Source organism: Panthera leo, chromosome E1 (assembly GCF_018350215.1).
Source record: "Panthera leo isolate Ple1 chromosome E1, P.leo_Ple1_pat1.1, whole genome shotgun sequence".
NCBI lineage: Eukaryota > Metazoa > Chordata > Mammalia > Carnivora > Felidae > Panthera > Panthera leo.
In genome coordinates, this window is record NC_056692.1 from 39,643,287 (window position 1) to 39,655,739 (window position 12,453).

Here is a 12,453-nt window from a genome sequence, read left to right on the forward strand (position 1 = left end):
CCTAGTATACGGATATTGTTGCGTTTTATTGCATCACTTAGTTCTCTAATTCTCCCCTCACACTCCTGGATTTTTTTATCTCTTTTTCTCAGCTTCCTCGTTTTCCATAATTTTATCTTCTAATTCACCTGTTCTCTCCTCTGCCCATTCAATCCGAGCTGTGGTCGCCTCCCTTTTATTTTGCACCTCATTTATAGCATTTTTTTTAGCTCCTCCTATTTCTTAGTCCCTTGATCTCTGTAGCCATAGATTCTCTGCTGTTCTCTACACTTTTTCAAGCCTAGCGATGAATTTTAGGACTATTATTCTAAATTCTTGTTCCGTTATATTGCTTAAATTGTTTTTGATCAATTCGTTAGCTGTCGCCACTTCCTGGAGCTTCTTTTGAGGAGAATTCTTCCGTTTCGTCATTTTGGATAGTCCCTGGGGTGGTGCGGAACTGCAGGGCACTTCCCCTGTGCTGTGTGGAGTAACTTGTGTTGGTGGGCGGGGCCGCAGTCAGACCCGATGTCTGTCCCCAGCCCACCGCTGGGGCCAAAGTCAGACTGGTGTGTACCTTATCTTCCCCTCGCTCAGGGGCAGGACTCACTGTGGAGTGGAGTGGCCCCCCTGTGTGGGCTACTTGCACACTGCCAGGCTTGTTGTGCTGCTTTCATGGGATCTGGCGTATTAACCGGGGTGGATCCGCAAGGTGCACAGGGGTGGGAGGGGCGGGCTCAGCTTGCTTTGCTGTCGGTGGTCCCCTGAGGGAGGGGCCCTGCAGCATCAGAGAAGGAGGCCGACCCGTCAGAGGCATGGATCCACAGAAGCACAGCGTTGGGTGTTTGTGCAGTGCAAGCAAGTTCAGTGAACTGGTTCCCTTTGGGGTTTTGGCTGGGGGATGGGAGAGGGAGATGGCGCTGGCCAGCGCCTTTGTTCCCCGCCGAGCTGAGCTCTTGTCTTCCAGGGCTCAACACCTCTCCCTCCCGGTGTCCTCTCGCCCTCCCTCTCTCCGAGCAGAGCTGTTGACTTATAACATGCCAGATGTTAAGTCCCGCTGGCTGTCAGAACTCACGCAGTCCGGCCCCTCCGCTTTTGCAAGCCAGGCTCGGGGGCTCTGCCTTGCCGGGCGGGCTTCCCCTCCACTGCCCCGGCTACTCCCGGCAGTCCGTGTAGCCCGCACTGCCTCTCCGCCCTTCCTACCCTCTTCTGTGGGCCTCTTGTCTATGCTTGGCTCCAGAGAGTCCATTCTGCAAGTCTTCTGGTGGTTTACTGGGTTATTTAGGCAGGTGTGGGTGGAATCTAAGTGATCAGCAGGACGAGGTGAGCCCAGCGTACTCCTGCGCCTCCATCTTCTCCCTGTTTCTTATCTTATTCTTAATAAAATTATTCTGCATCAATTCTGGAAAAAAAAACAAAACCAAGTTTGAATATTCAGCAAGTACCTCTCCTGAGGATTTACCTTTCGCTGGCAAATCTACAGCAAACAGTTTTTGGATCTATTTCAAATGTGAATGGATTGTAGTCAATTCGGGTTCTTTCAGTTACTATTTCTGCTTATTCTCCATTTTGTGATAGTCCAACATAGCACACAGCAAATCTGTTGAAAGACTTATTACATATGGTTGAGACACATCCGGGAAGACCACACTTAGAGAGCTACTACTTTGTTCTGTTCATTTTAGCATTGGGGAAGTGCCTCTCTCAAATTACTGCCAGGTTTTAAAGCCTATATGTTGAGTGGATTTGTTGAGATACACACATTGACAGTTACTGGCATTACAGATGTGATGTGGAGTCTCCTACCCAGGTATTTACAGTTAACTGAAAAGATTACACACATACACACACACACACACACACACACACACACACACACAACTGTAATAAAATATGAAACAGTTACATCAGAGGTGGGAATAGTAGTGTAATTTAAGTAAAGAGTTGTGTTTTAGGCAAATTAGCCAAGATGACAGTTTAGTAAAGACGTAGATTTTATTCATAAATAATTGTAGTCACCATTTCTAACTTACTTTTACGATTTACTAAAGATTTTAGGTGAAATTTACACACATTGGAATGCACAAATCCTGCCTGTATTCATCCAGTGTGATACGTTTTCAAAAACTGATGCACATCCATGTAATCCCCACATTTATCAAGAAGAAGAACATGCCCTTAGACCAAAAAGTCCCCACTTGTCATTTTGTCCCCATACTTGTCTGCCTGGTACCAGAGGCAATTGCCATCTCAATACATTTCTCACCGTCACATTGTTTTGATCTAGAACTCCAAACAAATGATAATATAGTATAATTTCTGTTCTGTCCTCCACTTAGCTTGGCACATGCTAATGTTGATGCAGGTATCACTAGATCAGACCTGTCCTAACAAAGTACCAAGGTTTATGATAGCTATTACCAATTACTTTCATGGTAGGGTAACCAACTTTCATTTAAGCTCATCATTTTTAATAACATAAACAGAGTAAGAAATTGAGTTCCTCCTGGTTTTCAAAAAAATTTCATATTGTGGAAAACATACATATACTAAAACGTGTAAAACATATAAATACAAATCATTATGGAGCAAATCGTCTATATACACAACACTTGAGTCGAGAAATGGAACACTGCTATCAAGATGCCTCTTCATATGTCTTTTCTTGGTCATAATTCTCCTTCCATCTCATAGATGGCTAGTATGCTGATTTCTCAAGTAACCATTTCATCTATTTTCTTTATAGTTTTATTACCTAGGTATAACCCCGAAACAATAGAGTTTAGTTTTAAATGTTTTCACATTTTATATAAGGAAATCTTACTACGTATGTGTTTGGATTCTTTCACTCAATTATGTAATGGTTCTAGTAGGAAGCCTCCAAGGTGGCCCAATAATTTCAGCCTCTTGGTGTTCAGAGTCTCATGTAATTTCCTCCCCTTGAGTAACTTGCTTCTATCCACAGGATATGACAACATCGAGTGACTGAGTTACAAATGATTGTGATTTTCATTTTAATGCCAACTCTTTCTCCCTCTCTCACTGGCTTTGATAAAGCCAGGCGCTATGTGGGAGAGATCCTTGCAGCAAAGAACTGAGCGCAGTCTCATTCGACGACCAGCAAGGAAGTGAGGTCCTCCCTCCTGTGGACTGCGAGGAATTGAATCCTGCCAATGACCACATAAGTGAACTTGGAAGTGGATTCTTCCCCAGACCATACCTAGATGAGACCTTAGTGCCAGCCAGCACTTTGAGTGCAGACTTGTGAAACCCTATGAAATGGAGAGTCTGGGTGGGCCGTACCTGGATTTTATCCACAGAAACAGAGAAAATAAATTTGAGTGTCACTCTGAGCTACTAAATTTTTAGGTAATATTACATAACAGTAGGTAACCGGTACAGATTTATCTAGGGCCACGGCCCACATGGTTGAGAAGGGAGGGATCAGAAGGTGCAGAGAGAAATAGAAATGCTGAAATGGATATAGTCATAAGGTCACAAAGCCAAGCAGCCATTCCCTAGGAGGGTCTGGGGCACTCTCTTTACCACGCTGTTAGGGAATCATCAAGTACCAGTGTCAGCAGCATCTTGGGAGAGGAGTGCCTATTTTCTAAAGTTAGAGGTTGTGGTAGGGAATACTGTGACCAAACTGTGCTCCCTAGGAAGAATGGGGATGGTCATAGCTCTGAATGATTGAGTCATGTGCAGGACTTAATTGAAGGAAGTAATGTGGGTATAATTATGTGATTGCCAACAAGGTTGGAATGACAAAGGGGGCAGAATGATATGTGACCCTCAGGGATCTATCAATATGGATAATACAGCATGGTTTCCCTCATAATAGGATATAGGCAGCCAACTCAGTTTCACCCTCATATACACAAAAGCCTACACACACACACACACACACACACACACACACACACACAAACACACACAGACATATACACCTACCCCTGGTTCTGCCCATGTCTGTGCATTTCTGTCATTAACCTTGCTCCAGGTGGTTTGTCACAGTTTCTATAAAAACCTACAAGTAGAGAGTTAATGGTCGGCTTCTCTGCTCCTTAGCTGACTTGCCTGGCACAGTGACCAAGGTCTTCATTCCTTATATTCCTTATATTCCTTATATTCCTTATTCCTTATATAGGGGTGTGTGTGTGTGTGTGTGTGTGTGTGTGTGTGTGTGTGGAATTAAAAGAACATAAGAATAAAGAACAAAGGCTGAGGTCATTGAACCAATGGAAAGTCATGTTCCCTGACGCAGTTGGCAGAGTTAGGCTATTAGCAGACCTAGAAACCATTAACCTACAAATGGAGAGGCCAGTCCTCTAGGTTGAAGGGCTGCATGAGTACATATCATAGAAATTCTTTCATCCTTCTTCCAGAAGTCTATGGCCATTGGTTCAGCGGAAGCTAGAATACTCATGGGTTTTCAGGCTGTTGGACATGGGATCTCAGTTGAACTCACTGCTGGATACCCACGATCCTTTATGTCCCCTATTTAAATACCTTGATCTAGATGTGAGAGTTAAAGGAGAACTTTTCCCATTACCTTCATCTGAATGATCCACTAGGGGGAATTTGTGCCTCCTTCTACCATAATTGTAGGCTGTGTGCCTCTAGAGGTCTCAGCTCTAAGACAGGAACACTCATTGGAAGGCACGTGGGTAGTTCTGATTGGAAGTAAAATTCTGGCTGCCACCTTATCCCTTTGGGTTTCTAGTGCCAGGAAGGCAGCAGTCAACGTTAGGAGCTACAGGGGCCACAGGGAATAGTTTTAGCATTCAGGTGATCTGCAGGGGCATTTGTGGTATTCCTATTCCCGGCATTCACTGCAGATGGGCAAATAGTGTAGCCTGAAGAGGACATAGGACCCATGGGTTCACAACTCTCAGGGATGGGGACCTTGGTCACAACACCAGGCAAGTAAGCTAAAGGAAGACAGGAACTGCCCACTAACCCTCCTGCTGTAGGTTTTTACAGAAACTGAGACAAACCACATGGAGCAAGGTTAGTGAGAGAAATCCACAGACATGAGCAGAACCAGGGGTAGGTATACAATATCCCATTCTGATGCTCTTTGCCATACATGCCCTCATCCACAAGGTAGTGTGAGTATGGACTTTGAGTGGCTCACACCGATCGCACACTGTAGGTAAGGGTCTCGGCCTCTGGGGTGGGGGACACCTGGAGTTCTTCCTCTCCATCCGTTCCACCCATCAAAGGGTGTCAAAACGTAGTGAAAGTGATGTAGGAGTACAATGGCCTAACCCCTTCGCCTCTGTGACGAGTAAGTCACAGTGGCCCGGTACACACCCCTCATGTGTGGGTCAGAATACGGGGGTGGAGTTGAACTGAAAGCACCCTTTGTCTTAGCTTCTTTTACTACCCTGTGCTGACTCTGCTTTACACTGGGTCTCCTGAGAGCACCTCCTTCCTTCTGCAGTACTTATGCAGGAATACCCGTTGTCGGCTCTGGTGTTTTGAATGCAACGTGAGAATCACAGTTTGGTGCGGTCCGCCTCAAGCATAGCCTCCTTGAGAGAGACACTTCCTAACATGGTGAGCTGTTTTATTCGTGGGAGTGTCTGCGGTCCCTCGGGATACATGATCTTTCAGGAATTGGACACAGGAAGTCTAAAACCAAGTGTGCACAAACTGTGAGAAGCAACAGCATCCTATGAAAAGATTCAGTGGTTCAGCGGAGAATAAGGTCAAGAGCCCACGGTGTCACCCAGTGACCGTTCATATCATAGGGAAATGTTTGAAGGCACTGTTACTGAGACTTGGAACACTGGTGTCAGGTCGACCTCAGGGTCGGAGCTCAAAACAGAGGCTTGAGACCAAGTAGATTGTCTGGGAGGTGGTCCCAAGTAGTGCTCTAGGGATACTGTGAAGTGATCCAGGGAAGGGTAGAAACCAATCCAGGTTGATTTCAACAGCAGGTGAGTCCTGTGGGCATGGGGGGTTCGTTCAGTGCTACTGAGGCCCTCTGGTCTCACATGTCCCACTCGAGGGGATAGAGGCTAGAGCACTTATCCTCCAACTACTGGCCACCGTTTGAACGCTTCTCCCAGGCACGTGCCTTCCCTATTGTGTCCTTTGCGATCTGCTCCTTCATGTGGACTGAGCCCTCCGCAGAGAGTTCCAGGCGCTTGCTGTAAGCCACCATCCTACACTGTTAGTGTGGGAAGGACTGAGGTGATAGAAGTGAAAATCCTGAAATGGCCTGCTATGATCTCCTCGTTGTGCAGAGAATTAGAAGACCTGGCAGCTAAGGGTGACCATTCACGAAGGAAAAAAGAATGAGACACGATTCTTTATATTTAATGCCTGGGAAGTTAAGATTTATTTGCTATATAGAAACATCTCCATACAGAACATCTGGCAGTAACAGATACATCAGTTGGGATGATATGTTATCGTATATCAGGGAAAATACAACCTTTGTACTGACTTGGGATGGACATCATAAGAAAGAGGTGGGAGGGAATTGGGCGGTGGGGTGGTATATTCCAAGGCCAACCAGTTGAAAAATCACCGGGAACTGAGGTTTTACAGTTGGCCTCACATGATTCAGCTCCCAGTTGGACGACATGAAGGAGATTGGCTGATGAAAACAGCAGGGTGCAGGTCAGGGCACTGAGCAGCAGCAAGAGCCACTAGAGCAGGATGGTGGGTGGTGGCAGGGGGTCTAGCAACAGCTGGGGCGACAGCAGCTGGACACACAGCAGGTGGGGCGGCAGCAGGTGGTCCGGCAGCAGGTGGTCTGGCAGCAGGTGGGGCGGCAGCAAGGCTGGCAGCAGCTGGAGCCACAGCAATTAGAGCCACAGCAGCTGGAACCCCCACAGCAGGGGCGGCAGCAGCTGGACACACAGCAGGTGGGGCGGCAGCAGGTGGTCCGGCAGCAGGTGGTCTGGCAGCAGGTGGGGCGGCAGCAAGGCTGGCAGCAGCTGGAGCCACAGCAGCTGGAACCCCCACAGCAGGGCCGGCAGCAGCTAGAGATGCAGCAGCTGGGGCGGCAGCAGCTGGAACCACAGCAGCTGGAACCACAGCAGCTGGGGCGGCAGCAAGTGGTCCTGCAGCAGGTGGTCTGGCAGCAGGTGGGGCGGCAGCAAGGCTGGCAGCAGCTGGAGCCACAGCAGCTGGGGCGACAGCAGGTGGTCCTGCAGCAGGTGGTCTGGCAGCAGCTGGGGCGGCAACAAGTCTGCTGACCACAGCCCTGGTCAGAGCAGACGGAGCCACAACAGGAGTTGACCATGGTGTCAGAGGGTGGAGGTTCTGGGATGGTTTCCAGGAGAGTGAGGGGCTTGAGTCTGACGTCTCCTCGTGCCATGGCCTCTTATATACTGCCCGTCCATGGTGAGTTGTCAACACATCTTCCTTGTGTTTGTTTACCTAATATTAACTAATTATCAGATTACACAATAATGTTTGTGCATGTAATGGTTTAAACTTGTGGGAAACAAAATTTCTTTTCTGGATGTGATGAATTCTATCTGGTCTGTGTTTCCTCCTGATTCACACCCACTGGCATCTTCCTGACCACTTTCTCCTCATCTTCCTCCACCGTGGGCTGTCTTGTGATAGGTGGCATTTGCAATTACATTTCGTACTCTCCCTCCTGTATCCCCTAGCAGGTAGGATAAGGGCAGTCCTATTTTTGGTTGTGCATTTCTTCCAATGATCAGTGGCATGAGTAATGATCTGCATGTGACAAGAAGAAAAGGCCCTCTTTTGTGGGGCAGTTTTGAGCAAAGGGGACAGCTGTAGATTTATATGACGTTGCTGATTTCTAGCCCCTGGACTGGATTCTTTTGGATGTTTCTACCTTGGATCACGTCCTCTACCCTACAACCGTGGCAGACAATTATCTGTATGGTTCCCATCACTGCCATGCTTCATAGTTCATGAAGTGTTAACCTTGGTGTCATGTATGTTTGTTTTTATTTGAATCTATTTATCCTAAGTGTACTCATCCATAGTGATGAGTTATGATACACAGAAGCAGGTCCATGTAATCCCCACATCTCTCAGTAGAACATTTCCATTATGGCAGAAAGTCCCCACTTGTCCCTTACTAAAGTCTGAACTACCATAGAGGCAATCACTGTTTTCATGTATTTTTCACTATAGATTAGTTTTGATCTAGACCTTTGAATAGATGATATGTAGTATATATCTCTAGCATATATACTGTTTCTAGAGAATATGTTATTTCTCCTCTGTTTGGCACCATTAACATGCCTATGCCTATGCGAATCACTAACATTGGTGCATATATTAGTGGTTCATTTTGTGCTATACGAGAGAAGTATCAAGACTTATCCTAACTGTTTCCAGTGTATGTCATGGTAGGGTAACCAGGCATTCCTTAAGCCCATCTTTCATTTTTAATCTTAAATAGAGATGCATTTCAGTGTGCCCTAAATTTTTAAAAAAGTCTTTCATATTATTTAAAATGCACATATGCAGTGTGTGCAGCATGGTCTTTCTTGGCTTTGGGAGTTGATTCCCTTGGTTTGTCACTTGCATGCAGCACTTGGTGCTTGTCCCACTGGGTGCCTCCTCTGTGCCCATCACCCATTTTCCCCACCCCACTGACCCTCGGTTTGTTCTCTGTATTTAGGACTCTCTTAGGCTTTGCCTCCCTCTCTAGAGACAGAGACTGTTAAGGGCAGAGAACTAACTAAGGATCCCTGGAGGGGCTTGCGTGGGGGAATGGGCTAAGTGGGTGATGGCATTGGGGAGGGCACTTGTTCGGATGGCCACTGGGTGTTGTATGTAAGTGAGGAATCACTAACTTCTTTTGCTGAAACCATTACTACCCTGTATGTTCACTAACTTGGATGAAAGAAAAGAAAGAAAAGAAAACAAAAGAAAAGAAAAGAAAAGGAAAGAAGGAAAGAAGGAAAGAAAGAAAGAAAGAAAGAAAGAAAGAAAGAAAAAGGGAGGGAGAAGAAAGGGAGGAAAGGAAGGAAGGAAGGAAGGAAGGAAGGAAGGAAGGAAGGAAGGAGGGAGGGAGGAAATCTGAGACTCGGCAATGAGTGGGTGGCCCTTCGCTGTTTCCATGGCAGATCCTAGATCTATAGAAACTATAAAATTCATCTACAGAGGGAAAAGAAACAAGAAACCAGTATGATCCCTGATGTCAAAATATAGGTCTACATGTCACTACTTTGTAGACAACCAGCCTTGACTTCCATTTCTGGCTGCACTCTGAAAGCTGGGTTCCTGGCCACGTAAGAGGAAGTGCTTAAGGAGGCCAAGACATGGCCAAGTAAGTACTGGTAATTCATCTCCGCATGGCAAACAGAATAAACCCATTATAAAAGGCATTCTTTTAGCTTAAGAGCAATATATTCCCATGTGTTTAAGTAAGAGTAGGTGGTATTTTTACTTTACATTTTGGCAGATTTGTTGTGAAAAAATTCAGGCCATACCACATCGTCTGAAGAGCAGAGAATACGTCCAATAGTTGGACGAGGATCTGTCCCTTGGTACTGAGCTAGAGTTAGAAGGAAAGCATAGACATTTAAGAGCCCATCAAGAAGTAGAAAATTTGAACAGACCCATAACCAGTAAAGAAATCGAATTAGTAGTCAAAAATGTCCCAAAACACAAGAGTCCAGAGCCAGATGGCTTTCCAGGGGACTTCTACCAAACATTTAAGGAAGAGTTCATACCTATTCTCTTGAAGCTGTTCCAAAAAATAGAAATGAAAGGAAAACTTTCATACCCTTTCTATGAAGCCAGCATTACCTTGATTCCAAAACCAACCCCATTAAAAAGGGGAACTATAGACCAATTTCCCTGATGAACATGGATGCAAAAATCCTCAAGATATTAGCCAACTGGATCCAACAATACTTAAAAAAAAATTCTTCACCTCGCCCAAGTGGGATTTATACCTGGGATGCAGGGCTGGTTCAATATCTGCAAAACAATCAACGTGATTCATCACATCAATGGAAGAGAGTTCAAGAACCGTATGATCCTCTCAATAGATGCAGAGAAAGCATGTGACAAGATACAGCGTCCTTTCTTGATAAAAATCCTCAAGAAAGTAGGGGCAGAAGGATCATACCTCGAGGTCATAAAAGCCATATATGAACAACCCAACACTAATAGCATCCTCAGTGGGGAAAAACTGAGAGCTTTCCCCGTAAGGTCAGGAACACGACAGGGATGTCCACTCTCACCACTGTTATTCAACATAGTATTGGAAGTCTTAGCCTCAGCAGTCAGACAACACAAAGAAATAAAAGGCATCCAAATCGGCCAGGAGGGAGTCAAACTTTCACTCTTCGCAGATGACATGATACTCTATATGGAAAACCCAAAAGATTCCACCAGAAACTGCTAGAACTGATTCATGAATTCAGCAAAGTTGCAGGATATAAAATCAATGCACAGAAATCGGTTGCATTCCTATACACCAACAACAGAAAGAGAAGCAACAGAAAGAGAAATCAAGGAATCGATGCTGTTTACAATTGCACCCAAAACCATAAGATACCTAGGAATAAATCTAACCAAAGAAGTGAAAAATCTATACACTGAAAACTATAGAAAGCTTATGAAAGAAATTGAAGAAGACAAACCCAAAAAAGGAAAAATATTCCATGCTCCTGGATAGGAAGAACAAATACTGTTAAAAGGTCAATACTGCCCAAAGCAGCCTACATATTCAATGCAATCCCTATCAAACTAACACCAGCATTCTTCACAGAGGTAGAACAAACAATCCTAAAATTTGTGTAGAACCAGAAAAGACCCCAAATAGCCAAAGCATTCTTGAAGAAGAAACCCAATGCAGGAGACATCACAATTCTGGACATCAAGCTGTGTTACAAAGCTGTAATCATCAAGACAGTATGGCACAAAAACAGACACTCAGGTCAGTGGAGCACAATAGAGAACCCAGAAAGGGATCCACAAACTTATGGCCAACTAATCTTTGACAAAGCAGGAAAGAATATCCAATGGAATAAAGACAGTCTCTTCAGCAAGTGGTGCTGAGAAAACTGGGCAGCGACATGCAGAAACACGAACCTGGACCACTTTCTTACACCATCCACAACAATAAACTCAAAATGGATGAAAGGCCTAAATGTAAGACAGGAAGCCATCAAAATCCTCAAAGAGAAAGCAGGCAAAAACCTCTTTGACCTTGGCCACAGCAGCTTCTTACTCAGCATGTCTCTGGAGGCAAGGGAGACAAAAGCAAAAATGAACTACTGGGACCTCATCAAAATAAAAGTTTCTGCACAACAAAGGAAACAATCAGCAAAACTAACAGGCAACCCACGGAATGGGAGAAGATATTTGCAAACGACATATCAGATAAAGGGTTAGTATCCAAAATCTATAAAGAACTTATCAAACTCAACACCCCCAAAACAAATAATCCAGTGAAGAAATGGGCAAAAGGCATGAACAGACACTTCTCCAAAGAAGACATCTGGGAAATACGAATCAAAACCACCATGAGATACCACCTCACACCTATCAGAATGGCTAACATTAACGACTCAGGCAAAAACAGATGTTGGCGAGGATGTGGAGAAAGAGGATCTCTTTTGCACTGCTGGTGGGAATGCAAACTGGTGCAGCCACTCTGGAAAACAGTATGGAGGTTCCTCAACAAATTAAAAGTAGAACTACTCCACGACCCAGCAATTGCACTACTAGGTATTTACCCAAGGGATACAGGTGGGCTGTTTCGAAGGGACATATGCACCCTAACGTTTATATATATGTATATGTATACATATACGTATATATATATATACGTACATATATATATACGTATATGTATATATATACATACGTGTATATATATATACATATACGTATATATATATATACATACATATATATATATATACACACACACACACACATATATCCACAATGGAGTATTACTCGGCAATCAAAAAGAATGGAATCTTCCCATTTGCAACTATGTGGATGGAACTAGAGGGTATTATGCTAAGCAAAACTAGCAAGTCAGAGAAAGACAAATATTACATGACTTCACTCATATGAGGACTTTAAGATACAAAACAGATGAACATAATGGAAGGGAAGAAAAATATGAAAACAGGGAGGGGGACAAAAACATAAGAGACTCATAAATATGGAGAACAAAGAGAGGGTTAGTGGAGGGGTTGAGGGAGGGGGGATGGGCTAAATGGGCAAGGGACATTAAGGAATCTACTCCTGAAATCACTGTTACACTATCTGCTAACTAACTTGGATGTAAATAAAAAAAAAATAAATTAAATAAAAATTGTTTTTTAAAAAGGACCCCATCTGTGACCCACTGGTAAATGCAACCTCTTTGTAAACCTTTCTAAATCTCTTACCCACTGGTAAATGTCAGTGGATCTCACCGTGAAAAATGAGAAATAGAAGAAAGCTTACCACTTCTCAAATCCTATTAGAAAAAACAACTGTTATATATTG

General features: G+C 44.4%; 1 protein-coding gene across 1 annotated transcript; it reads right to left on the bottom strand.

The window, feature by feature from the left end:
- Positions 1-6,676: 6,676 nt before the first annotated feature.
- Positions 6,677-7,243, bottom strand: LOC122207087 (keratin-associated protein 4-2-like). Its single transcript, XM_042916850.1, has one exon. The coding sequence runs from the start codon at positions 7,241-7,243 to the stop codon at positions 6,677-6,679; it is 567 nt and encodes a 188-aa protein (XP_042772784.1).
- Positions 7,244-12,453: the final 5,210 nt, after the last annotated feature.

Excerpts from the sequence above, each read along its gene's own strand:
- LOC122207087 (XM_042916850.1), bottom strand. The coding sequence starts at position 7,243 with ATGGTCAACTCCTGTTGTGGCTCCGTCTGCTCTGACCAGGGCTGTGGT.